General features: G+C 47.9%; 1 protein-coding gene across 3 annotated transcripts in view; it reads left to right on the plus strand.

Moving 5' to 3' along the window:
* Positions 1 to 23,311, plus strand: part of CTIF (cap binding complex dependent translation initiation factor) — a 147,383-nt gene that overhangs the window by 71,194 nt on the left and 52,878 nt on the right. For all 3 annotated transcript variants that reach the window (XM_027656075.1, XM_027656076.1, XM_027656077.1), the window contains one exon: positions 7,859 to 7,935. In XM_027656075.1, coding sequence (XP_027511876.1) covers positions 7,859 to 7,935 — 77 coding nt within the window. The remainder of the gene's footprint in view (positions 1 to 7,858; positions 7,936 to 23,311) is intronic.

Raw genomic sequence — 23,311 nt, forward strand, 5'->3', positions numbered from 1 at the left:
CTGTCCCCATCTCCGTGGCTTAGCTGGGCCTTGGTGGCACTGGCTGGGCTTTTCTTTCTGCCCATCCCGGTTGTGCTGATGTGTGTACGTGTGTGCTTGCAGAGGTCGTTCCTCCTAGGAGACTTTGTCCTGGTTTTTAAAGTTTTATTATCTCTGAGTTATGTATAATTCAGGAGCTTAGGGGCCGAGAGTTAAAAATAGACCCCGGAAAACTCGCTGTGAGTAATCAGCAGAAGGCATTGAGGAAGGTTCAGGTTATGTTTCACTTGGGATGCTTTGCCTAATTATTCTAATGCTTTAATTGCATTTGCATCCTTCACCCCACACAGGGAGTTTCATGCTGGGTTGTTCTGCCATTCTCTGAGTCTTTTGTGTCATCCCAGAGCTGGATGCAGAAGGATGAGGTGGGACAGCTTAGCTGCTACCAAGTGCTTAGTGGCATTTTCAATGCTATCTTCCCTCTAGCTGTGTGTCTGTTCTCTGCCAGGAGCCAGTAACAAACACCAAGGAGAGGTGATAGGAAAACAAGGATCTAAATTATACTTTTTTGGGTCTGGGACTGCTTGTGTAGTGTCTGTATTCATGAAAACACCCTTCATTCTGTGAGAGGGACTGTGTACACCAGCATTAACACTCAGCATTAACACTCAGCAAGTGGGAATCCAGGAGGTTGTGTCCTTGGGATTCTGTGGGAGGGGAGAACCCTCTAGGAAATAGAGGGTTCTCTATTTAGGTGTGACAGTCCTGATCGCAGCCACAGCTGCCTCCTCTCTGTGCTCCCACCACTTTTTCTGGGGTGGGGGAGAGTCTCCTTCAATGTGCTCATCACTGAGGCAGGTGTGCTGCAGCTACATGCTCAGCCTTTGCTGGCAGTCTGTGATTTATGGTGTACCTCCCAAAGATGCAGTTAATCAGGAAATCCTCCAAACCAGGACATCTCCCATGGAATGACTTAGAACCATAGAATGTCCTGAGTTGGAAGGGACCCAGAATGATCATTGAGTCCAACTCCTGGCCCTGCACAGGACACCCCAGCAATCCCACCCTGTCCCTGAAAGCATTGTCCAAATGCTCCTTCAACTCCTCATTGAGGAATGTTGCATGATTCATCAGGCAAGCACATCCTACTGTCGAGGTCCCTTCTCTACCACAGGACTTGTTGGATCAGTGGTGGCGAAGCTGTGAGAGTTTTGCTCATTTTCCTGCTACTTGGTGGCTGGAAACTAGTTCCTCTTTGTCATCCCTACAGTTTAATTTAGCCCTGGCTCCAATGACTGAGAAGAAGGTGTCCTCAAAGGTTGTGGGACCCATGTGTGCTGTGTTGTGGGTGAGGAAGGATGGGAGAGCCACAACCATCAAGTGTTGTAAGGATTTACCTGCCCTTTTTCTTGTGTGAGAAGTATTTTGTAAAATTATTTTTTCTATTGCATGGATGTTGAGCACCAACTGCTTCCTTATTCAAAAGCAACTCTTATTGTAAGCACCTTCCAGGAAAAAATGAATAGCTTGCAATTTGAAGGAACAGATTTATCACTTACGTTTTAGCAGAGAGGAAATAATTTCCATGTGGCTTCCTGACAGTGTTTGGTGTCCTTCCATGGCCTCCAGACCAGGTCAAGGCTTTGGTTTGTGCCTCAGCTCTCTCCTTTCAAGAGGTAAAAAATTCCCCTTGTGTGAGAGAGGAGAGTCCCCTCATGTGACAGACCAGAGCCGTGGGAATTCCTGGAAGGGGAAGAGGCAGGTGGCCTCTGAGGAGATAGCTCTGCTGGAATTGCCCACAGGACTTAAAGATGTTGATATATCATTGAATCACAGAATTACAGAAAGGTTTGGTTTAGAAGGGACCTTAAAGCTCATCACTTTCCAATGCCCCTGCCACGGGCAGGGACATCTTCCACTAGAATCACCTCCACTAGAAATGCTGTTCTTGGATGGGTAGAGGTGATGGGGATGCTGCTGGTGTGGAGGTGTTATTCATGTGCAAGGGCATACCTGGGATGGTTGTACTGAATATTGGCACATTCAACCCCATAGGCACCAGGATTGTGGGACTGGCACACATATTTAACTTTAATGAAAGTTAAATGTGTCTGCAGCTCTGTACTGTCTCAGACTTTCCTGCTGTGGATAATCCATCCTATAGGCAGATGAAAGCCTTATCATGGGGTGTTGCATTTCACTGGGTTGGTTTCTGCTGATCATGTCTGGAATTACAATATATTTATCTTTTTATGCTCCCTCCAACCTTGGTATTTCTGTTGTTGCCTTTGCACAGGCAGATGGGGCATCTTCGGGGCTGCCGTGATCCCAGCCCCACCTCACCCCTCCCACTCCCCTGGAAAATAAATCCCACCCTGAACTTTGTGTGCCATAAAACCCAGCGAAACTCCCAGCTCCTACCTCAGGCCTAATAACCTGTTTGTTCAGTTCAGGCCTTCTGCAACCATTTGTTTAAGATAAGCAAGGGCGGATGTGTCTTGAGGGCACAAAAGGCTCTTCAGATAAACCTCCTGCGGACTGATCCTGTGGAGTGGTCGGATCATTTCTCTTCCTTCTCTCATCAGCGGAATTTTTTCCCATCAGTCCAGTTGTTTTTCTCAGCTTTTCGTTCACACTCAGGGTTTCAGTATTGCTGTTTCCAATTCAGGCATCTTCACCTGCTTGACCATCACAGGCTAGGGGTGTTTATGGAAGGGACTGAATAAGTTGGTGTGAGATGATGAAGACAGTTGTTTTCTGGGGTGTTTCACATCTGAAAGTCAGGATGTGTTAGACATGAAGACCATGGGGATGAAGCAATGAACCTGAACATCTGGTGGCCTCTCGAGTCTTTGTGAAACACCCACAAGTTCAGCCACCTCAGGCAACTGTTGCACTTCAGAAGTGGAGAAGGAGGGAGGGTGCAGATTGGTCCCAGATAGGACCCTCCTTTTTGTAAGGCAGTTGTTGTCAGACGCCAAAGGAGTTGCTCGTTTGCTGCCTCAGGGTGGTCACAGAAGAACCAGGGATAGAAAACCCCACACACCTCATTCCTGATTATCTTCCTGTGGCTTGGGAGCATTCATGGATGAGAGGCTGGATGTGTCGCAGCCATGTGTGCTGGCACTGAGACCCCCGTGCCCTGGGCTGATCCCACAGGGATCCCTCTGCTGCGTGGGCAGCAGAGGAGAGGGGGATTCTACTCCTCTGCCCCATAGGTGAGACCCCATCTGCAGACCCCACCTGCTGTCCAACAGCAGAAGGACGTGGAGCTACTGGATCAAGTCCAGAGGAGGCCACGGAGATGCTCCAAGGGCTGGAGCCCCTCTGTTCTGGAACCAGGCTGGGAGAGCTGGGGGGGTTCAGCTGGAGAAGAGAAGGCTCCAGGGAGACCTGAGAGCCCCTTCCAGTGCCTAAAGGGGCTCCAGGAGAGCTGGAGAGGGACTGGGGACAAGGGATGGAGGGACAGAACAAGGGGAATGGCTTCCCACTGCCAGAGGGCAGGGATAGATGGGATATTGAGAAGAAATTCCTGGCTGTGAGGGTGGTGAGGCCCTGACACATGCCATCCAGAGAAGCTGTCGCTGCCTTATCCCTGGCAAGAATGGTAGAACTAAGTGGTCTTTAAGGTCTCTTCCAACCCAAATCATTCTAAGATTCTACCAATTTACCATCACCAGTAAAAGAGGCAAAGCTGGTGCCTTCCTCCAACTTCTGCAGATGATGCTGCTGCAAAGGAGGCATGAGAAAAATGATAGCAAAGCTCTTTCTTTTAGCAGGGTAGCACTAAAGCCAGCCATTTCCCTCCTTTGTTCCTGTCCCTCTTCCTCCTGTCACTCCCAAGCCAGTATCCTGCAGGTTGCTGGGCTGAGATATGGGTTGGGATCAGGAGAGGGATGTTGCTGGGGAGCGGCAGGTATCCATGGGGAAAGAGGTGAAGGTTCTTGGGTTGCTGCAGATTGGCAACAAGATTTTGAAAGCTTTATATTTGTTCTTTCATTAAAATTTGATCTAAGTGGGGTCTGGGGCAGCAGAGAGGCAGCTGCCAGCTTTCTGGATTCCCACAGGCAGGTGGATGGGGATGGAGGCTGGACAGACACCTTCATGAGGAAGGTAAAGCACAAAAAATGGTGCACATGGGCTTCAGACCTGCTCCCTCTGACCTCTGTTTGCAGCAATTCCAGTAGGTGACAGAGTTCCCTTGGTGTGTGCTAGCTGGCCATGTGACAGTCACCTAAGCTTGCCAAGTATCACCTTATCCAAGAGTTACTTTCCCCAGAAAATCTAACAATGTGTATGCACGTCACAACATAGCTATCTCTTGAGAACAGGCCCAGGGAGCAGACCATTCCTGAACAACCCTTCTTTTCCAGAGCTTTTGGCCTTTCTTGCTGGAGCATGTATGTTTATGATTTAAATTGGAACATACATGCATTAGAAGTCTCATGGGCATCTCAGGTTCTGCTCCAAGCTTCCCACCATGTAAACCACAGAGTGTTTAGCTCCAAAGTTGAAAATAACCCCTGTTAGCAATCCTTCCTATGGCCATGGGCTGCTTGTGCTTTGCTTTTCCCACACCCCTCACTTCGAGAACAAACAGCTCTGAAATATTGGTTTGTTACCTTCTCCAGCCACCTGCAAATAAATACCAAAACAAAACCCATGTGGGAAAGAGACCAAATGTGATTTTGCTGCCCACTGAGGAGTTGCAAACCTGCCTCTGAAAACCATGAGCACCCGAGTTTGATGGTACCTGTTGCCCAGGCAGGAGCAAAAACCATCCCTCTTGTGTGGGTCTTCTCATAGACCCATTGCAGAGCAGAGGGTGATTTTCTCCCTTGTGAGACATTTTGTTTTGGAAATGTTCAGAGATTTTGGCTTCATAAGGAGTATGTCTGCTGAAAGGTGCATTTCAGATCCACATTGTCCTCAGTGAGCTGATTCTGCTGAAGGCACTTCCACTACTGTCAGCACAACCCATGGTGGGGAACAGCCTCGAGACAAGAGCCAAAGCTCTCACTGTTCCTTTGAGATTCAGGCCTGTCCCCACCCACCCATCACCTTTGGTCTTCTCTGGCCACTCTGCCCTCCTTACAAGTTGCTGATATTTCCTTTTACATCAGCTCGCTGCACAAAAAAAGTCAACTTTTCTGCCTTCCAAATTTAGCTCTGTTTAGGCACCAAAATAGACAAGAGTAGGGATCGGTGACTGTTTTTTTCCAAAACATTGTCTCATGACTAGGACTGAGGAAGGGAACTGCTCGACAGGAGAAGGGAGACGTTTGGTTTTCCTAACGGGGACACGAAGTTCTCCCGTGTTCAGGCATGGGCAGTGTCCAGGAGTGCTCCTTGGATTAGGAGCTTATTCCTGTGTAATTAATTTGTCTTTCATCCCATTGGCGTCAGCTGCTGATGGGTTGAGGTCTGAGGAAGCACAGGGATTCTCTGCAAGGAGGACATGTGGGAATGCACCACTGTGCATACGGTTTCTAGTTGGAAAGAGCAGAGACTTTAATGAGGGCTTCGGAAATTGGTCCTTGTGTTATGCGGAGATAGTTTCATTTTTCCAAGGTAATTGTATTTGCACGTGTGTCTGCAATGAAGCTTAAATTCTAAAAAACGCCCCAAGCTTTAGCCTCCTGTGGTAATACAGCATTAGAAACAGCCTCGCTGATTATTGCACTATTTTTAGCCTCATTTCCTAAGCTATGTGGCTGATGTGTTTGGGCTGTGTGTGTCTCCTCCTTCCCTTCCTTTTCTTGTTGAGTTTGGTATCCATTGGCCAATGCCAAGTAATTTTTCACAGGAACAGAGGTCTCGGTGATATTAAGCCCCTCCTGTACATTCAGTGAAAATGAATGACTGGGAAAATAAGAGGTGAGGAAGACTCAAACCACAGCCCTCAGTAATAAAGGTTCAATATGAGCAACCTGGTCTTGTGGAAGTTCCCCTTGCCCCTGGCAGGGGGTTTGGACTGTCTGATCTTTAATGTTCCTTCCAACCCAAACCATTCTAGGGTTCTGCGATTCTAAGCTATTATAGAATCCTAGCATATCCTGACTTGGAAGGGACCCACAAGGATCATCAGGTCCAGCTCCTGGCCCTGCACAGGGCAGTCCCAACCATCCCACCATGTGCTTCACCACTAGACCCTTCACCATTGTCCTAGCCCTCCTTTGGACGTTTTCTAATAGCTTTGTATTTTGGCTTGATGAGTTCTGTATTGGCTTGAAGTCTTGAGGAGCAAAGGCGTCCAAAGGGGAAGACTCCAGCTGCCATGGGAGCTGTAGGGTTGCTGCAGTGGCAGTTTCTCCTGGCTTTTTGCAGATGGTCAGGATGGATGGTCACAGTAAACCCTGATGGTCTTTGGCTCAGTGGTGCCTCTCAGGCCTGCATGCCTGAATTCATTGTCATCCCCAGCAACCTTTCTCCTCCTCATTTTGAGAGAAACTCAAAATATTATTATCTCAGTAACCACTACAAAAATGAACTGTAATTTTTAAAGGCTCTTCGTGCGAAGAGAGAGGGACTTTTTTTTGAAGTCGGTGTGTTATGTTGTCATGCCAATGTCACAAAGCCGCTGCTCAATGAGACACATCCCCACCCAGGCCTTGCCCTTGCCCAGGCTGCTCCCTCATGGCCCCTCATGTGTGGTGATTCACCAGCAGCGGCTGGAGCTCCAGGCCGAGATAGATTGCGATGGAAATAAAAGGAGCGACTTTTACAGGGCTTTTATTGCCAGCTGGGGAAGTACAATACTGCATAAATAAAATTCATTATGGTTATGACAGCTCTGTGGTCCCTGGAAAATAAATAACACTTTGCACTTATGCAGAGCCTTTCATCCAGGAACCTCAGAGCTCTTTGCGAGCATTAACAAAGCCTTGTCATGCCCATAGTAGGTTGGCAAATACAGCATCCCACTTATCAGATGAACATACCACGTCAGAGTCGGCACCTTCAGTGGAAAGAGGACACTGGAAAGACAGCAGCTGGAGTTACACACAGCTCTTCCACTACCTTGGCTTAGAATCAGAATCCTAGAATGGCTTGTATTGGAAGGGGCCTTAAAGATCATCTCGTTTCAACCCCCCTGCCATGGGCAGGGACACCTTCCACTAGACCAGGTTATTCAGAGGCCCCTCTAGTCTTGCCTTGAACACTTCCAGGGATAGGGAGTCCACAGCCTCTCTGGACAACCTGTGCCAGGGCCTCACCACCCTTATAGTAAAGAATTTCTTCCTATTATCTAATCTAAATCTATCTTCCTTCAGCTTGGGCTTGGGCACATCGTTTAACACATCCTTGTCATCTGTTTTTTCCAGTAAGATGTATGCCACGTGTCCTTTCCACGGAGTTAACTTGTTCATGGTGGGCAGGCTCAGCAAGGTGCTCGTGTTGTGTTTGTTCCCTTCCTAACAGCACGAGAGCACAGACCTGCCAGCTGTGTCCTCAAAAGGATACTGAGACACATTTTTACAGCTGGGTTTTGGATAAATATACAAAGGAAACAGCCTGGGGAAAGTGGGTGGCTTGAGTGGACCAGAGTTGTGTGTAAAGTAGGTGAATTCCCTGTCAGTGGTGTATACTTGGATTTGTACAGACATGATCCAGTTATTTGCCCCGTGTGGTTTCTCCCATGCAGAAACTGCAGGTAACTTCATTCCCTGCACTTTGAGGGCCCTGAGAGGGTACAACAAGTCTGGGTTTTCCAGACCCGCTTTTGTATGGGCTGGGATGTTGTAAGGATGTTTGGATGGGAACCGTTCCTTTTACCACGTTCACATGTGGGTGCACAGCTCTGCCCCACTCTGACCCCTTCCATGCCGATGCCTCCTGTTTCTTGGAGCTGATTGCTGCTTTTCCCTCTGTTTTGCAGGGTTACCATCCGTTGCCTCATGAAGCTGAAATCGCACACACCAAAAAGCTGTTCAGAAGGAGGAGAAACGACCGGAGGTAGGTGAAACCCCTTTCATGTTTTTTTTAATCTTTTCTTCCTCGTGCACCTTCATCCACTGTCTCATGGACTGTCTTGAGGCAGGGCTGCTGTTGAGCGCTGGATTAATATATAAACCCTTATTTGAGCACTGATATCCTGAAAATACAGTCTGTCCATCCCTCTGGTTTGTCTTTTAAATCTGGAATATGTCCTATATTGCTCCAGGAGTATCTTGAGGGCCTTCTCTTCCCCTTGTAATTATTCCAACATAGCCAGATTTCCTCACTTGTAAGAGGCATCTGGCAAGTTATTATCTGTTAAAGCTTGAGTCGTTGGGCTTTGCTTTCTCTTTTTTCTATTGAAAAGCAAAATTTGTTGACTTTCAGGGTCACCTGAAAAGTGGGCATGGTTTGGTTAAGAGGGGATTGCAGTGAGCCTCACGTGGCTGTCTGTGGGAAGGAGGGGATTTGCTAAACAGGCAGCTGAATTCCTTTGGCATTGGCGATTTCAATCCATTGAGTTAATTTAATAGGGTCCATTGGATATTTAATTGTGTAAAATGCACATTTAATTATTTGAGGGCACCTAGAGTCCTTGATATGAATCGTGACTATGGTTAAATGTGAAAATAAGCAAGGAATGAGGGAGGTAGTTACTACATGTAGCTTTATTTCTGCTGACTTTTTCTGCTGTGGCTGAGACAACACATCCAGGGTAATAAAGCATTTCTAAAACCAGGAGTTTGTTTGCAAGGTGATTCAACAGGAGGAAAAGTGGCCAACGTTTTCTCTGAGAATGAAATCTGTACCTGAGCTGTCACAATGGGGGTTTTTTGGTGAAGTCCTACAGATACCTAGTAGCACTTGGAGTGTGTCCTCAGATCGCCCCATGGCTTCTCAGAGCAGCCAGGGTACAGTTAACCCTATGCATGGTTTGGTTTTCCCAAATTTTACCAAGTGACCAAAAAAAACAGCTGAATAGAGTTTTCTTAGGCATACTAGAAACATTCCTCTGTGGGGCAGGGAGGTTCACGAGCAGCAAACTGTTTTTCCTCTTCTCTTTGGGGCTCCCTCCTTTCTTCTTGTACGCAATTTAAAAGACAATTTAGTCTTGTGATTTAGGGGGGGAGTGGGAAAGGTCTCATTTCATCTGGGTGGCAGCCCTGTGATCACCAAAACGTGGTTAAAATCAAGCTGAAGTCTACTGTGTTGCAAGAGTTGGTTTACTTGAAGCACTAGGCTGGACTCCCTGAAAATCACAGCGGAGGTTGGAGCATCCTGATCCCATTTCACCTCACTAGGTGGGTCCTCCTCTACCATCTAAAGAGTGTGTGATGTTTTGGGAGAGGAGACTGGTCTCCTGCCTGAAGTCCTATGACCAAAGCTGCAATGAACCATGGAACTGCGTGTTGGTTCTTCCCTCCCATCTAGAAAAACCAGCCACTTGGAGGGATCACTCCAGGTGTGCACTTTTTCTTTCTGGTCCCTTCAGATAAACCATCAGCAGACAAAAGCATTCAGCCCCTCAGGTCCTCCCTGCCTCTTACACAGATGGCAATGAGGGATAGCAAAAGAAACTGCCTTGGGCTGGGGTTGGAAGATCATGGGGTGAGATACAGCCCAGACTGGGTAGCACTGGGATAATATCCCGGGATGAGAGGAAAAAGACCTTAAAACCCGACTAATCCAGCATCATTCTGGAGGAGACATGGGGTCATTTCAGCCCTAAGCAGTCACAAATGAAATAAAATGGAAAGAACATGCAGTCCTGCAGGAGTAGTCAATGCTTAGACAGAAAAACATATTTATTTTAATTCCAAAATGGTAAGAAGCCTGTGTAGAGGAAGCCATAGTGAAAAAGCAGTCTTTTAAATAATTATTTGAAAGGATAAGGCATGATCCCTTCCCCTAGACTTCAGCTTGGAGCCTCAGCAGTCTCATTCTCCCCATGACACATGGTTTGATGCTGGGGGTTTTCAGGGTTCCCTTGTCTCTGAGGTGCATTTGGGACTGGGAGTCCTTGTCGTGTCACTTGAGTTGCCTCAGAGAGGACTTGCTCCTTAAAATTGATTTCTAGAAGTAGATTAGGTCTCAGAATGGTCATTTTATGTGAAAAACAGGATAGAAATAGGGGATGGTAAAGACTAGGAATAGAGGGACAGAAAAAAAGGGAATAGGGAAAAGAAACAGACTGTGTTGGAGCATGAACAGACTACAAAGCTGTTCACACTTCATTGCAATGCTGTTTTCTTAATGTCTGAGGCATCGGTCTCAGTAGGGGGTGAGGAGCAGGAAGAAAAGCTTAATTTCTGATCTGGTGCAGCCATACAGGTGGCATAAAAATCCCTCAGGGTGAGATGTTATGGCAGGAAAACCAGCCAGGAGATACAGGCTTTCTGTTTTAAATCTTACCTGGATATGGAGGCACTCAAAATTGCAAGATTGTGGATTGGGCGTCAGAGGGAACGAGGCTTGGGAGAGGCTGAGCAGGGCCATTTGGTGGTGGATGGGTTGGGAGGGGGTTTAGGAAGCAGCTTGGCATGCCTGGACCCAAGGGAAGAAAATCTGGTTTCTTAGAAAGGAGGAGAAGGTACCTTAGAAGGCACCATTCTTAGAAATGGGAGCAGCCAAGGGCAGGAGTGGGGTTGACTTGCAATGGATTTGCAAGAAGAGGTTGTCCTGCTAAATTGGTTAAAAGCAAGTGTGGCCTCACTCAGAGTCCTGGCCACACCTGGGGCTGGTTTTCATCAGGCAGCTTTTCACCTTCTCCTGAATGTGGTGAGCACCCCAGACCCCACCAGCAATGCCTTTATGTGGTGCAAGGGCTCTCCCTGCCCAGGACTTGTCTCATCCAAGGTTGACAAATCCCAAGTGATGGATACCATGATTGGGGTCCTCCTGTGAGCAGGAGTCACACTTGCAAGTGTCCATCCAGCTTTGGGTCGAGGTGTCAACCCCCAGTTTGACCTCTGCTCAGCATACAGGTCCGGCTGGCCTTGCCTGGTTGTAGCTGACTTTCGAGTTGCCTGGATCTTTACATAAAACAGCTATTATAAAAAAGCTGATAAAGCACATTAGTACCCAGAAATCTATCTGGTTTTTTCCAACTAGTCTTATAAATGACACCAATTCCCTCCTAGAGCGTGTGTGGGCTTCTCACTCCTCTGGCGGTGACATTCAGAAGGGGACATGTCTTGGACCAGTGAAACACCTTTTGTTCCTCATGCTGATGTCCGGCCCTGCTATAAATAACCCCTGTCCCTGCTTCCTTCACGTCACCTTTCCTCGGGAAATGCTGTCACTGTGTTGTGGAGGAGCACAGCTCCCTTACCCTGAGGTCTCTGTCATGCACCTTTCCCTCCCGTGGGGAGAAGCAACCCTATGGACATGCAGCCATAGCTCACTCCTTGCATATGTGCTGTTTTTACGTTCTCCAAGCCATTTTTTCCCAGAGAAGCTGTGGATGCCACATCCCTGGAAGTGTTCAGGCCAGGTTGGATAGAGCCTTTGAGTAACCTGGTCTGGTCAAGGTGTCCCTGCTTATGGCAGGGGATGGAACTGGATGGTCTTAAAGGTCCCTTCCAACCCAAACCAAACCAATCTGAGATTCTGTGATTTTTCCCTGGATGCATACCTCGTTTGTTGCATAAGACAGGGATGAAGAGGGAATTAGGTGTTATTTAAAAAACCTGGATGCATTTTCCATGACAGCAATCAACATCAGAGCCCCATCTGATGGAGGGTTTGGTTGCACAGGGCTTTGTAAAAGCTTAGAGGAGGTGGTGAGGTCCTTGCTGCAAAGAGCTTATAATCAGGGCAGGAAACGAGGGAGAGGTGCTGCCCTCCCCACCTCTCCTGGCAGAAATCCCACACCTGGTGTGTTCTCTGTTGGCTTAGAGTCACGAGCTGTGACTGCCATATCCTGATGAGGGTGATGGAGGGCATCACCACTTGCTGGGATCATGGAAGGAGAGCAGCAGGGGGAAGTTTTTTCATACATGTCCAAAGGCACCAAAGGCCACTTGGTTTGACCTCCCATAGGTGACCACCTCTAGGGAAGGAGGGAGTTTTCCTGAGTGGTGGTAGGACCTCTCCTGCAAGAAAAAAAGTAACCTGGGATATGGGGCACAACAGACCCATTTCTCAGGTCCTCTCCTCTGACCTTTCCCAGCCCAACGCTTCCCTGCTAGCAGAGCACACAAGCTGTGCTGGGATGTGGTCTCCTTGGGCCACTTAGGGCTTAGTTTGGCTCCTTGTTGTTCAAAAAGTTCCCAAAGCCACCATTTCTTAAGTATCCGTTGAAGCATTGCAAGTCAACTTTGTGTTGTACAGGGCTCCTTCAGTTCCCATGACATCCTGGTATGATGTGTTTTGGGGTGGAGGGTCCAGCTGGGTGAATCCTTTGACCTGGAAATGCGCAAACAGAGGCTTGCACCAACCTTATAGGAATGATAAAAAACATTGCTCAATTTAGACAGGATTTGCAGGGAATACATGGAGTTGCAACAGGTTAAGACAGGTGAGTTTGTACCTACATCTTGGTCTTCTGATTGAAGGTAGTGAAATGGTTCTGTGTCACCTGAGAAAGGGAGACAGTTTTTCTGAGGACCAGGAAAAGGTTGCTAGGGAAGTCCTAAAGAGTTTGTGCCATCATAATCACATCTTGTGGGACTCAAAAGTCAAATCAGGCTGAATACCTTACAAAGAGGAGATCCTTGGGTGTGCATACATACTGGCTGCTACCTCACAGGGGTCTTGGTGGTTCTTGTCTATGGACAAGGACAGGAGAGGATGGCAGAGGGAAGCACAGGGTCTGTGAAAGGATGGAGTAAAAGCCTAAGAGTTAATCAATTCCCCCTCTGCAAAAGGCATCTGAATTCCTCTTGTCAGTAAAAAAAGTGGGAGTCCCTTGTGCTTCTTCTGTGTAGCTGGTGTGTCTGCAGGCTTTGGGGTGATTAGAGCCAATGAGGGGCTGCTCTGCCTGTCCCAGCCAGGCAGGTCATGCTGGGGACTGTGACCACCTCAGGTAAAGGACTGTGACTTGAAGTCACCCTTAACTGTGACTGAGTTTCGTGTCATCTCCTCCTTCTGTTGGATGGGATTTTAAGAGGGGTGTTTCTTCACCTGGGAAATCCATTCTTCATAAATCCCTTTCATGGGGAGCTGGAGCAAAAGTCTGTGTGGGTTCTCCTGGCTGATGTATGGGGAGAGGGGTTGGGAGCAAAGAGGCTTATAAGCTCTCCCCATCTCCCTTCAGTGTATGCCAAATACTTATAGCTTTCAACCACAGCATTACAGAAATGTCCCCAGATTTCCTCTTGCATTGACTGAATTTATTTAGTTCCTACCGTCAACTTGGCTTTACACTTAAACGATCAGGAAAAAACAGTCTGTATTACTGGTTTTTTTGTGTGTGTTTCTTTCTGGACTTAATTAGATTCAGAGCTGGGGGAGGCAGAAATATCCTCCTTCCCCGGAGAGCCCCGGGTGGCAGCCAGGGACGGTTTCCTCTTCCTGAAGCAGGAGGGTTGTGTAAGCACTGCTGACCCTCCCGCTCACGCCCACGCCGAAAACCGGGTTATCTGGGGTGAGCACATGGAGTGGGCATCCCTGTCCTGACTGCCCAGTCAGAGTCTGAGCTGCTGAGAAACCTCCTGGGGCTCATCCCAGCCAAGCCATGTGGCCCTGGCCTGGGTCTTACATGGAGGTGAGTGTGGTCCTGCATAGGGACAGCCCAAAGGACGGTCGTGGCGGGCTCAGGGCCAGACAGGGAACGTCCCATATCCGTTGGCGGCTCCACTGAGGAGCGTAGGCAAGCTGTGATATATTTCTTTTCCCATTATATTTAATTTTACAGACCCTCAGGGACACTCAACCACCTACAGTGATTAGTTCGACTGATTAAGCTGCTTTTCCTCTTGTGGCAAACTCCTTTTGTGAAGGGTTTTCAATAGCCATGCTGCTCAGGACATTGTTCCTGTACAATTTCCTTTCAAAACACCATAAAGGGCATTCTACCACTTCACCCTGTTGTAAAACATCACAGGAATCAGCTTGGCCCAGCTTGCTCCTTCGAGGGCAAGATCTCCTCATTCAGGGAGAAGATACAGGGTCAGGTGGGAGCTGAAGCACCACATAACGCTGGAGGGAGGTGGAGCCTTGAGCAAGGGGTATTTAAGATGAAATGAGATAGAAAGCAAAAGTTCACTGCCTTTCTTCTTTTTTTTACTTTATGTTTGTTAGTATGAGGATCCAGAGTCACCCAGGGAAGTGAAGGATAAATAAACTTGAAGGCTCAGAGAAGGAAATGCTACTGAGGCTGAGGATACTCTCAAGATACCCAGGGGTGAAAGGTGCAGGGGGAGAAGGGCTGTTTCTGTTGAAGAAACATGCTGCTGTGAGCAGCAAGCAGATAAAACAGGCCATTTAATTGAGACTGGAAGTCAGAGGAAGATCTGCCTTGATTGCCACCAAGGGAGAAACAGAGGTAGGGAACTGAAGGGAGTTGCAGTGACACAAAGTCCTTCCTCCCTGTGTTTGTAGTTACTCACATACCCTCTCATGAGGCTATTGCGTAGGTCTGTATGAAGACCTGGTGTCATTTGGATCTGATTAGTCCATCAGCTGCTCTTTGGTTAAGGTGATGATGGAGCAGGGCAGAGATGGCATCAGGAGGGGTCAAGCAGGAGCCTTTCCGACCCGCAGAGCTGCGCTGGCCAGACGTGCTGGCATCGCCCTGCCCTGCTGCCCTTCCTTCCAGGCGTCGAGGAGAAGGCTCTGCCAGGGGTCACAGCACTGGGACTGCACTCCTGGGAGGAGGTTGTTCAGAACAAAGCCTGCACCAGGCTCCCCATTGAAGGAGCAGTCCTCAAATAATAAAAAGCCACCTCCTGACACCCCATGGATATGCGGCTGGAGTGACTCAGCCACAGGTGGAGCTGCTGGGTAGCACTGCAGCTTCTCACCAAGAGGGACCTCTTGGAGGTGAGGTCTGGAGGTTCTTTGGCTCCATCAGCACCTTCTGCTGCCTTTGCACTGTGGCTCAGTAAACAGGACACAGCATGGCAAGGGGTAATGGCTTTAAACTGACAGAGGGCAGGTTTAAATTAGGCATTATGAAGAAATTCCTGGCTGTGAGGGTGATGAGGCCCTTGCACAGGTTGCCCAGAGAAGCTGTGGCCGTCCCATCCCTGGAAGTGTTGAAGGCTAGGTTGGATGGGGCCTGGAGCAACCTGGTCTAGTGGAAGGTGTTCCTTCCCATGGCAGGAGGGTTGGAACAGGCAGTCCAAGGGAAGCACCAGTAGCAGTGAGGTGGAGCAGTTGGTATTTATCATCCATCGGGGAGCTTGTTTTGCCTGTCACCCGTGTCTCAAGCTGTGGTGGGGTGAGTAGAGGTTTTCCACCCAGCTGCTCTTGTTTCTGCCATCGTGAGCAGCACTAAGCCCTTACAGACTTGAGGGTGTCAGTGAAAATATGCCCAGCCATGAGTCACCCCCAAAGGCAGATGGTTGCAGCTCCAGTTCGGCTGGCAAAACACAGCATGGAAGGTGATGACGTGTTTACAGCTCCTTTCCTGATGCTAGCAACAGCTAAAAGGATTTTACATTTTATGTAATGCAGGGAAAAGGTTCTTCTGTAAATATCAGAGACCTCTGTGGCTCAACACTAATGTAAAGAGAGAGATAAACTTTTGTGAGTTCAACAGGACATGCTCCACATGAGCAGGACTTGAGGACATGCGTGTCTATTACCCTTCTCCATATATGCTCGGTCTTCCTTGTGTGCCCAGCTAAAGACATGGTGCAGAAGGGTTAAAACATACTCATCTAAGCAAATTTAATCCTTTCCTTTCATTGTTCCTTTCTTTTTAATGCCAGGAGGCAGTGGCAGGAGCGAGCCGGGTGCGTTTCCCAGCTGCAGGGTTGCCACCTCTCTATTGAGAGTGGCTTTGTCGTTACATAAAAACTCTGCAACACAAGACTTTTTATTCCCTATTTTTTCACAGTCTTGGTGACCTCAGTGACCCCTGTCCTGCAGACTAAATTTAACCTGAATTGCCAAGCCACCAGTAGACTTTATGGCATCAGGAGGCTTTTGCAGGTTGTTTTTCTCCATCTCTGCAGCTGATTGAAAGACTTTATGTACCACCGGCAAAACATGTTACTGTTATGAAACCTCAATAGAAACATAATGGCCTGCTGGATAATCCCAGGGTCTTATGATGTTGCTTCACAAAAAGCAAAATAATTGGTCCAGCAAAAAAATCCAGGAGAACTTCAGTGTTCCCTTGTGGAGGGATACCTGATTTCATCAGAACTCTGTATTTTTAGGTAACTTGTTCCTGTGTGGCACCAGGGGCTGATCTGGAGGTCAGTGAGTTGTTGTCATCAATGTCTCCTCACAAGTGTCCAAGGCCAGGTTGGATGGGTCTCGGAGCAACCAGGCCTAGTGGAAGGTGTCCCTGCCCGTGGCAGGGGGTTTGCAACAAGATGATGTTGAAGGTCCCTTCCAACACAAAACATCCTGGAATTCTGTGATTTTTGTGAGCATTAGGGAATGGGGAGCAGGAGCTCATATTGCCTGTACAACTAGAGGAGGTTAGGAGAGTAACCTACTCTTAAGTCACAGGCTTTGGGGGGAAACATGGGAGACCTCATTTCAGCTCTCACCTTTATCAGGGACTGCTGGGCTTCACCTTCATGATCGCAGTTGCTATATCAGGTGCCCTAGCACATCTTGAAATCCATGTAAGGAGCTGGCAAATACCAGACCTCTTGAAACCAGCACCAGAATGGGCCAGAAGCCAAACAAGATGCTATAAAGCATCTCCAGTGTCAGTACCATCTGGATCCTACCACATGTCCATAGCTATGTTGACCATATATGAACTGGAGGCCGAAGTTCCTGTTATGCTCAGAGGGGATGTGTTCAGTGAAGTTTGGAGGATGCTTCACCCCCACATTAGTCTGGCCATCTTATAGAGAACAGATTTCCTTGCTTTATTTTGCCTTCCCATGTTGACCAGAACCAAGGAAGTCTGAAAAACAAAGAGCTGTGGGAGGAGTTGAGCCAAACCACCTCACACTGGAGGAAGTGCTGGGACAGGGATTTGTTTCTGGGCTCTCTTCAGCAGGAGCAAAAACTTCAGACTGGGGATTCTGATCTCAGCTGACATTGAAACCTTCATTACAAGGGCATGTAGTGACAGGACAAGGGGGAATGGCTTCACACTGACAGAGGGCAGGGTTAGATTAGATATTAGAAATTCTTGGCTGTGAGGGTGGGAGGCCCTGGCACAGGTTGCCCAGAGAGGTTGTGGACTCCCCATCTCTGGAATTGTTCAAGGCCTGGTTGAACGGGGCTTGGAGCAACCTGGTCTAGTGGAAGGTGTTCCTACCTGTGGTAGGAGGTAGAAACAAGTGATATTTGAAGATCCCTTCCAACACAAGCCATTCAATCATTCTACAATTCCATGATCCCATTCTCTCCTGTCTCTTGAAGGGGAAAACCCTTCTCAGCCAAGGAAAGCAAGGGTATCTACCTAGACATTTTCATGCTCACAGAGAGTACTGTCTTGGTACTTCTTGAGAAGCTTTAGGGCAGCAGTCTCCACTTCAGACATTGCCATGCCATTCTGGTGCCTGTAGAAAATGTGCTTGTGTTTGTACCTGGGAGACACCTGTGGCTGATGAGATCCCTCACCCCTGTTTAGCTGAACCCCTTTCTGAGGCTGCCAGAACAAGCCCCTCTTACCCATCCCCTGGGGAGGCTGACCCCAGCAAGGTCTACCAGCCAAGCTGGCTGGGTGCTGCTGATGAACAGGAGTTAGCATCAGTCACTGGTGTTTCAGCAGCCTGGTTGAGGTGTGTAGTAGCCTCTTTTTGCCCTTGTTCTTTCATAAACAGCTGTCAACAGAAGTGTTGTCATCACAAGTGGAAGGGTTTAGCCCTGAGCCCCTTAAAGTCTACTAATATTTTCATTCCAGTTAACAATTTACACCTTCTAGAAGGTTTCTTCCAGAAGAGAGCTGGTGGGTGGATGTCCAGTTGATGCATCTGATAACATCCTAAGGCAGGAACTGGCTGAACTGGAGGGGTCTGAGGAGATGGTGGTATCAGGAGGTGTGTGGCTGCAATGCTTTTGGCCCTTCCATTTCAGAGAGAACATGAACTGAGCCAAACTCTTGGGATTTAGTGGGCTTTTGGCAATGGGGTTGATGAGCTGTACTCAGCTTTGCCTAAGCTGTATTGTGGATGTATATGTGCATAAATATTTATGCCTTGATGTGTTGTTGGCACATGGAGGATCATGGGAGGATCAGGACTGGACCCTAAAGCACTGTGGCTTGTAGTCCTATGTGTGAATTTTATTCTAGCTTATTCTAGTGTATTTAAAGGACACTATTAGTTTAGTTTATCTGAAAATCTTCTCATCTTCATTCACTATTATCTAATTCTGAGTTCTCAGGCATCATCTTCTTGTCCACTGTTTCATGTCTTATCAAAAAAAAAATGGTTTTACCTCTTGTTTACCTTCCTTAATCTTTTACTGTGTGCTTAAAGATGCAGATATACACACATGTGATACCAGGATATACACACATATAACCAATCTGTCCTGACATCTTGTCTCAAAAAACATTTTCTCGAGGGGACTTCACGAAAGGAAATCTCCACGTCTTCCCACAAACATCCCATTGGCAAGTCAAGAGGTTGGGGTCACCCTCACGTGCATCCTCTTCAAGCCAGGAAGTTTTTGTGCTAGAAAGATTGTTTAGGGAATCCCAGCTCCATCACTCAGGAGCACGCCATGCAAGGCATTTATTTGAAATTTCTCTACAAGAAGCTGACAGCCCGCATTCACGCAATTTTCATGCTGTCTTGGAGGGGTTGCACTGTTTCCAGAGCCACTCCCTTGCCAATCTATTCATGGCCAGCGCTAGGGCTACTTTCACAAATAAAAATAGTCACAGGGGCGGCCCTCACCCTGGACTCGAGGATTGCAAGTTATTTTGGGTGAAGGCAAAGGTGAACGTGTTTTACGGCTGGCATGAGCGTGTCGGTTTTAAGGCTGTGAAATTTTGGAAGAGCCTTAGAAACCCATTCCCAGAGGTCAACAGGACAAAGCTCTCCTGCTGAGAGAGTGAATAGCAATGAGTTCATAATTACAGAGTATAGTAGCAACACGTTTGCTTTTTCACCGTTTTAATTGAGGTTTTTCAGAAAGGAAGAGAACTTAAAACAATACAGAAATGTCTTTTGTTCTTTCAGGGCCATTTACTGAGGGCTTTACAGTGAGAGGAGAGGATGTTTATTAAAGAAAGCAACAATATTAAGACGTTATTTTAGGGCCAAAGGGCCATTTCTAGCTGGAACAAAACGAAATGTTTGACATGGACTGGATACTCACTGACAATTAGCATTTAGCTAAACGGTTTGCAGTGTATTTACTGAACTTCTGTTGGAACAGAGGAAAGAGAGAGGAAGGGAAGGAATTGAAGAAGTTGAAACACCCCTTTCCTTCTCAGTAGGATTTCCAAATCAAATTAATTAGATTTAACAGCACATGGTCCTGAACCCTTGAAGCAGCATCTGGAAGTCAGGGGTTTATCCTCTTCCTTATGCTCCTGTCTTGTCCAAGCCCGCCTGGGAGCTGATGGGGTTTACTGGAGCCACCACAGGAACTGTCTTTGTGGGTGCAGAGGGAACATCCCAAACTCAGTGGGGATGTCACAGCCACCCATGCTGAGCAGGTTGCAGAGGAGTTGAACCAGCTTAGTGGTTGCTATGAAAATCTGCCTCTTTTCTTGAGCAGACTCAGGACCAGTAATTTTTTTCTTTTTAAGGACAGAAGTAAGTCTGGTGGTGTACTTGCCTGCAGTGCTGAACAGCAATACTAGCATCTGGATAAATCATAGTGTTTAGAGTGTAATGATCCAAAAAACTCTTCTAGGCAGCTGCAAGCACCTAAGCAAAGATGGTAAAATAATAGTTGCAGTTCTGCTTAAGATTCAGAAACTTTGCACTGCTAATGAAGGACAGGTCATGTTTTCAGGAACAACTGCACTAAAGGTGCATCTCAGAAAGCAATCATAGAATAGTTTGGGTTGGAAGGGACCTTGACAATCATCTCATTCCAACCCCCTGCCGTGAGAAGGGACACCTCCCACTAGACCAGGTTGCTCCAAGCCCCATCCAACCTGGCCTTGGATACTTCCAGGGTTGGAGCAGCCACAGCTTCTCTAGGCAACCCATGCCAGGGCCTCACCATCCTCACAGTCAAGAATTTCTCCCTAATATCTAATCTAAACATGTGCTCCTGTAGTTTAGAACCATTCCCCTTTGTCCCGATCATAGAACACCTCCAAACAGAAGGATCCCCTAAGGATCAAGTCCAGCTCCCTGCTCCTCACAGGACTGCCTAAAACTAAACCATATGGCTAAGAAAGCTGTCCCAACTGAAGCTGAGCATCCTCAAGAGTGAGGTGAAGATCTCCTTATTGGAATACTGGTCCTTTACGATGAGCCTCCTCACGGGTTAAGCCTTCATAGCCATGACAGTCCCAGCAGCTGGTACTTGTTTTGCCTGCCTGAGCGGAGCCGGCGGCCTCAGGGCTCAACCGAGGGGTTTGTTACCGGCAGACAGTTGAGAGACAGATCGTCGTTTCAGTTTGATTGTCTCCAACATCACTGGGAGTTATTACACTAAATTAATTCTCCGGGCTGCAGGTCCCCAGGGGAAAATATCGTCTCGGCGGTTTGCTCCTAGAAGGGCTCAGGTGGGTGATTGTGTTACTGCGGCCTAGTGAATTACGGCGGGCGGGTAATTGCCCACGCGTGTGCGCCACCGGCCGTGCACGCAGCCCCTCTGCCCAACCAGGAGATAACCTGCCTTACCTGGCAGTTGCCGTGCTGCCCTCCATCAGCAGAGGGGCAGGAGTTTTTAACTTGCCCACTAGGCGTGCTGGGACTGGCTCGGGAGGTCCGTGAGAGAAAGAGGAGAGATGTGACGCCTTACACGAGACCAGGTGACCCCAGGAGAAGTGTGAGAAGAACAGGGTAGGCACGCAACGCTGCTTCCCAAAAGTGCTCTCCTCTTCTTAATGGTTTAACTCAATGATCCTAACATTTCTTTCCCCTTTAAGTGCTGAAACGCTGCAATAAGGTCTCTGCAGAGCCTTCCCCAGGCTGAAGAACCCCAGGTCTCTCAGCCTTTCCTCACAGGAGAGGTGCTTCAGCTCTCTGAGCAATTTTTTTTTTTTGCCCTCCACCCAGGTTTGCCATCTTTATAAAATCTGACCTTCATAAAAATTGACCTTTGTAATCTTTATAAAATCACAGAATTACAGAATGGTTTGTGTTGATAGGGACCCTAATGTTCATCTCATTTCAACCTTATGCCATGGGGAGGGACACCTTCCACTAGCCCAGGTTGCTCCGAGACCTCTCCAACCAGGCTTTGGACACTCCCAGGGCTGGGGCAGCCGCAGCTTCTCTGGGCAACCTGTGCCAGGGCCTCACCACCCCCACAGGATGAATTTCTTGCTGACATTTAATCTAAATCTCTCCTCTTTAAATTTAGAACCATTTCCCCTTGTCCTATGACTATCTGCCTGTGTAAAAAGTCACTTTCCCTTTTTTTAGTAAGCCCTCTCTGGAAGGGAAAACTGAAAGGCTGCAGTAGGGTATCTCTGGGTCACTTAGGTGTAGGGTGGGCCACAGGGAAGCAATGCAAGAGCTGTCCCCAGGGCAGACAGCCAGAGATGAACAGTAGAACACCAGAGCAGTGTTTTATCCACCTCAAAACGCTTTTTGGCAGAGGACTGCTCTCAGCATCTCCCCTTTGCCTGCGAGGAAACCGAGGCGGAAGGGAGGAAAGGGGCTGTGTTTGGACCTTCCCCCACTGCAGACCTTGCATTGAACCTTGTGGCCACCAGATATGTGTGAACCCCAGCACCCATGAGACTGCCCCTCAGGGCTGCTCTCTCAGCGTCACACGGTGCAAAACACAAGTGACTACGTGATGCTATTTCAGCCGGCCAGAATTGAGGGAAGGAAATATAGCGGCAGGTTCCTCTGCACTAGGAAACCGATCTGTTATTGAAATGGCTTTCTCTTTGGTGGAGTGTTTCCGGTACAGCTCCTCGGTGCTGGAAATGGGTTTATCCATCTACACCTTGTTTTCCAGCACGGATCCGTGGAGCTGTTGTCAGAAGTTGATTGCTGGAGTGAATATGAAGTGAAATAATCTTTTTCTTTCTCGCGCTTTCGGTCCTCAGATGTAAATGTGTTGTTGCTGGTGATGCCTTGGAATGGGCACTCAGGGCTTCCCGCTGCCAAATTGCTCCCTGAAGTACATGGCAACTGAACTCAGAGATAAGGGCAAGCACATGTTGATGCTTTAGATGGATATAAGAAAAAGGCTTTATGGCATCCACTGTGTCACATGATGTCTTTCCATGAGACCCGGCCCAGCTGAAGAAACCCAGCAGCACTTCAGTGGTGTGGTTGCACTGTTTGGGTGGTGATTTCCAGTTTTTGGCCATGACAAGTAGCCAGCCTCTCAGCAAAAGACCAGTTACCACCCACTCCTTCTCTCCCCAAGTCCAACTGGGGGACGTTGGCCCCGGAGACCTGGGAGGGAACAACGTGCTGAAGCTCTGCAGGGCCTCCTGGCATGGTCAGTGTGTGAAGAAGTTGCCAGCTCAAGTTGTTTGGGCTCTTGTTGCAGAAACAATATTTCTGTCTGACCCCAGTTAGCAACTGATGTTTGCAAAATAAAGAAGTCAAGGCACTGGAAATACTTTCCATTCCAGCTCTTGTCTCAGCCCAAAATATTAGTATTAAAAATATTGCATCTATTATATGCAGCTAATGTCTTTGCTGGCACATAAATCACCCAGGGATTTTTCATCTCCATATTAAAAAAAAAAAAAAAAAGCTAACTATGCTCTATTTTTGGATATTTGTTAACTGTTTTGTTTCCATTTATCCTGCTAAAGCCACAGCAGTCTGTCTCCAAGGGACCATCTGTGGGAAAGAGAGTCCCTAGATTGATTTGGAAGGTGTCAGGGTCATTGACAGGCATGAAGGCGCTGAGTCTCTGCCCTTTCTCTGATAATGTCTTTATTTAGCGTGACAGCCTCCGGGGCACGAGTGGACAACAGGCTTCTTTCTTTCATTTAAACTAACATTGCTCCAGCCATTCCCAGCATTGTGCAGATGCTATGGATCATCCTAATTTCCTGATTAAAGCTGGGGGTGCTGGTCCCCAGGCAGCAAGGACCAACAGCTACGTGACACTGGAGCTGCAGAAGGTGACCCAGCTCTGTGCCTCGCCCCCAAGCAGTGTGTTCCCATGAAAACTGATGAGTGGAAGCTTATCCAAGAGAAAG

The sequence above is a fragment of the Corapipo altera genome, unplaced genomic scaffold (genome assembly GCF_003945725.1).
Source record: "Corapipo altera isolate COAL_440 unplaced genomic scaffold, ASM394572v1 61553, whole genome shotgun sequence".
Taxonomy (NCBI): Eukaryota; Metazoa; Chordata; class Aves; order Passeriformes; family Pipridae; genus Corapipo; species Corapipo altera.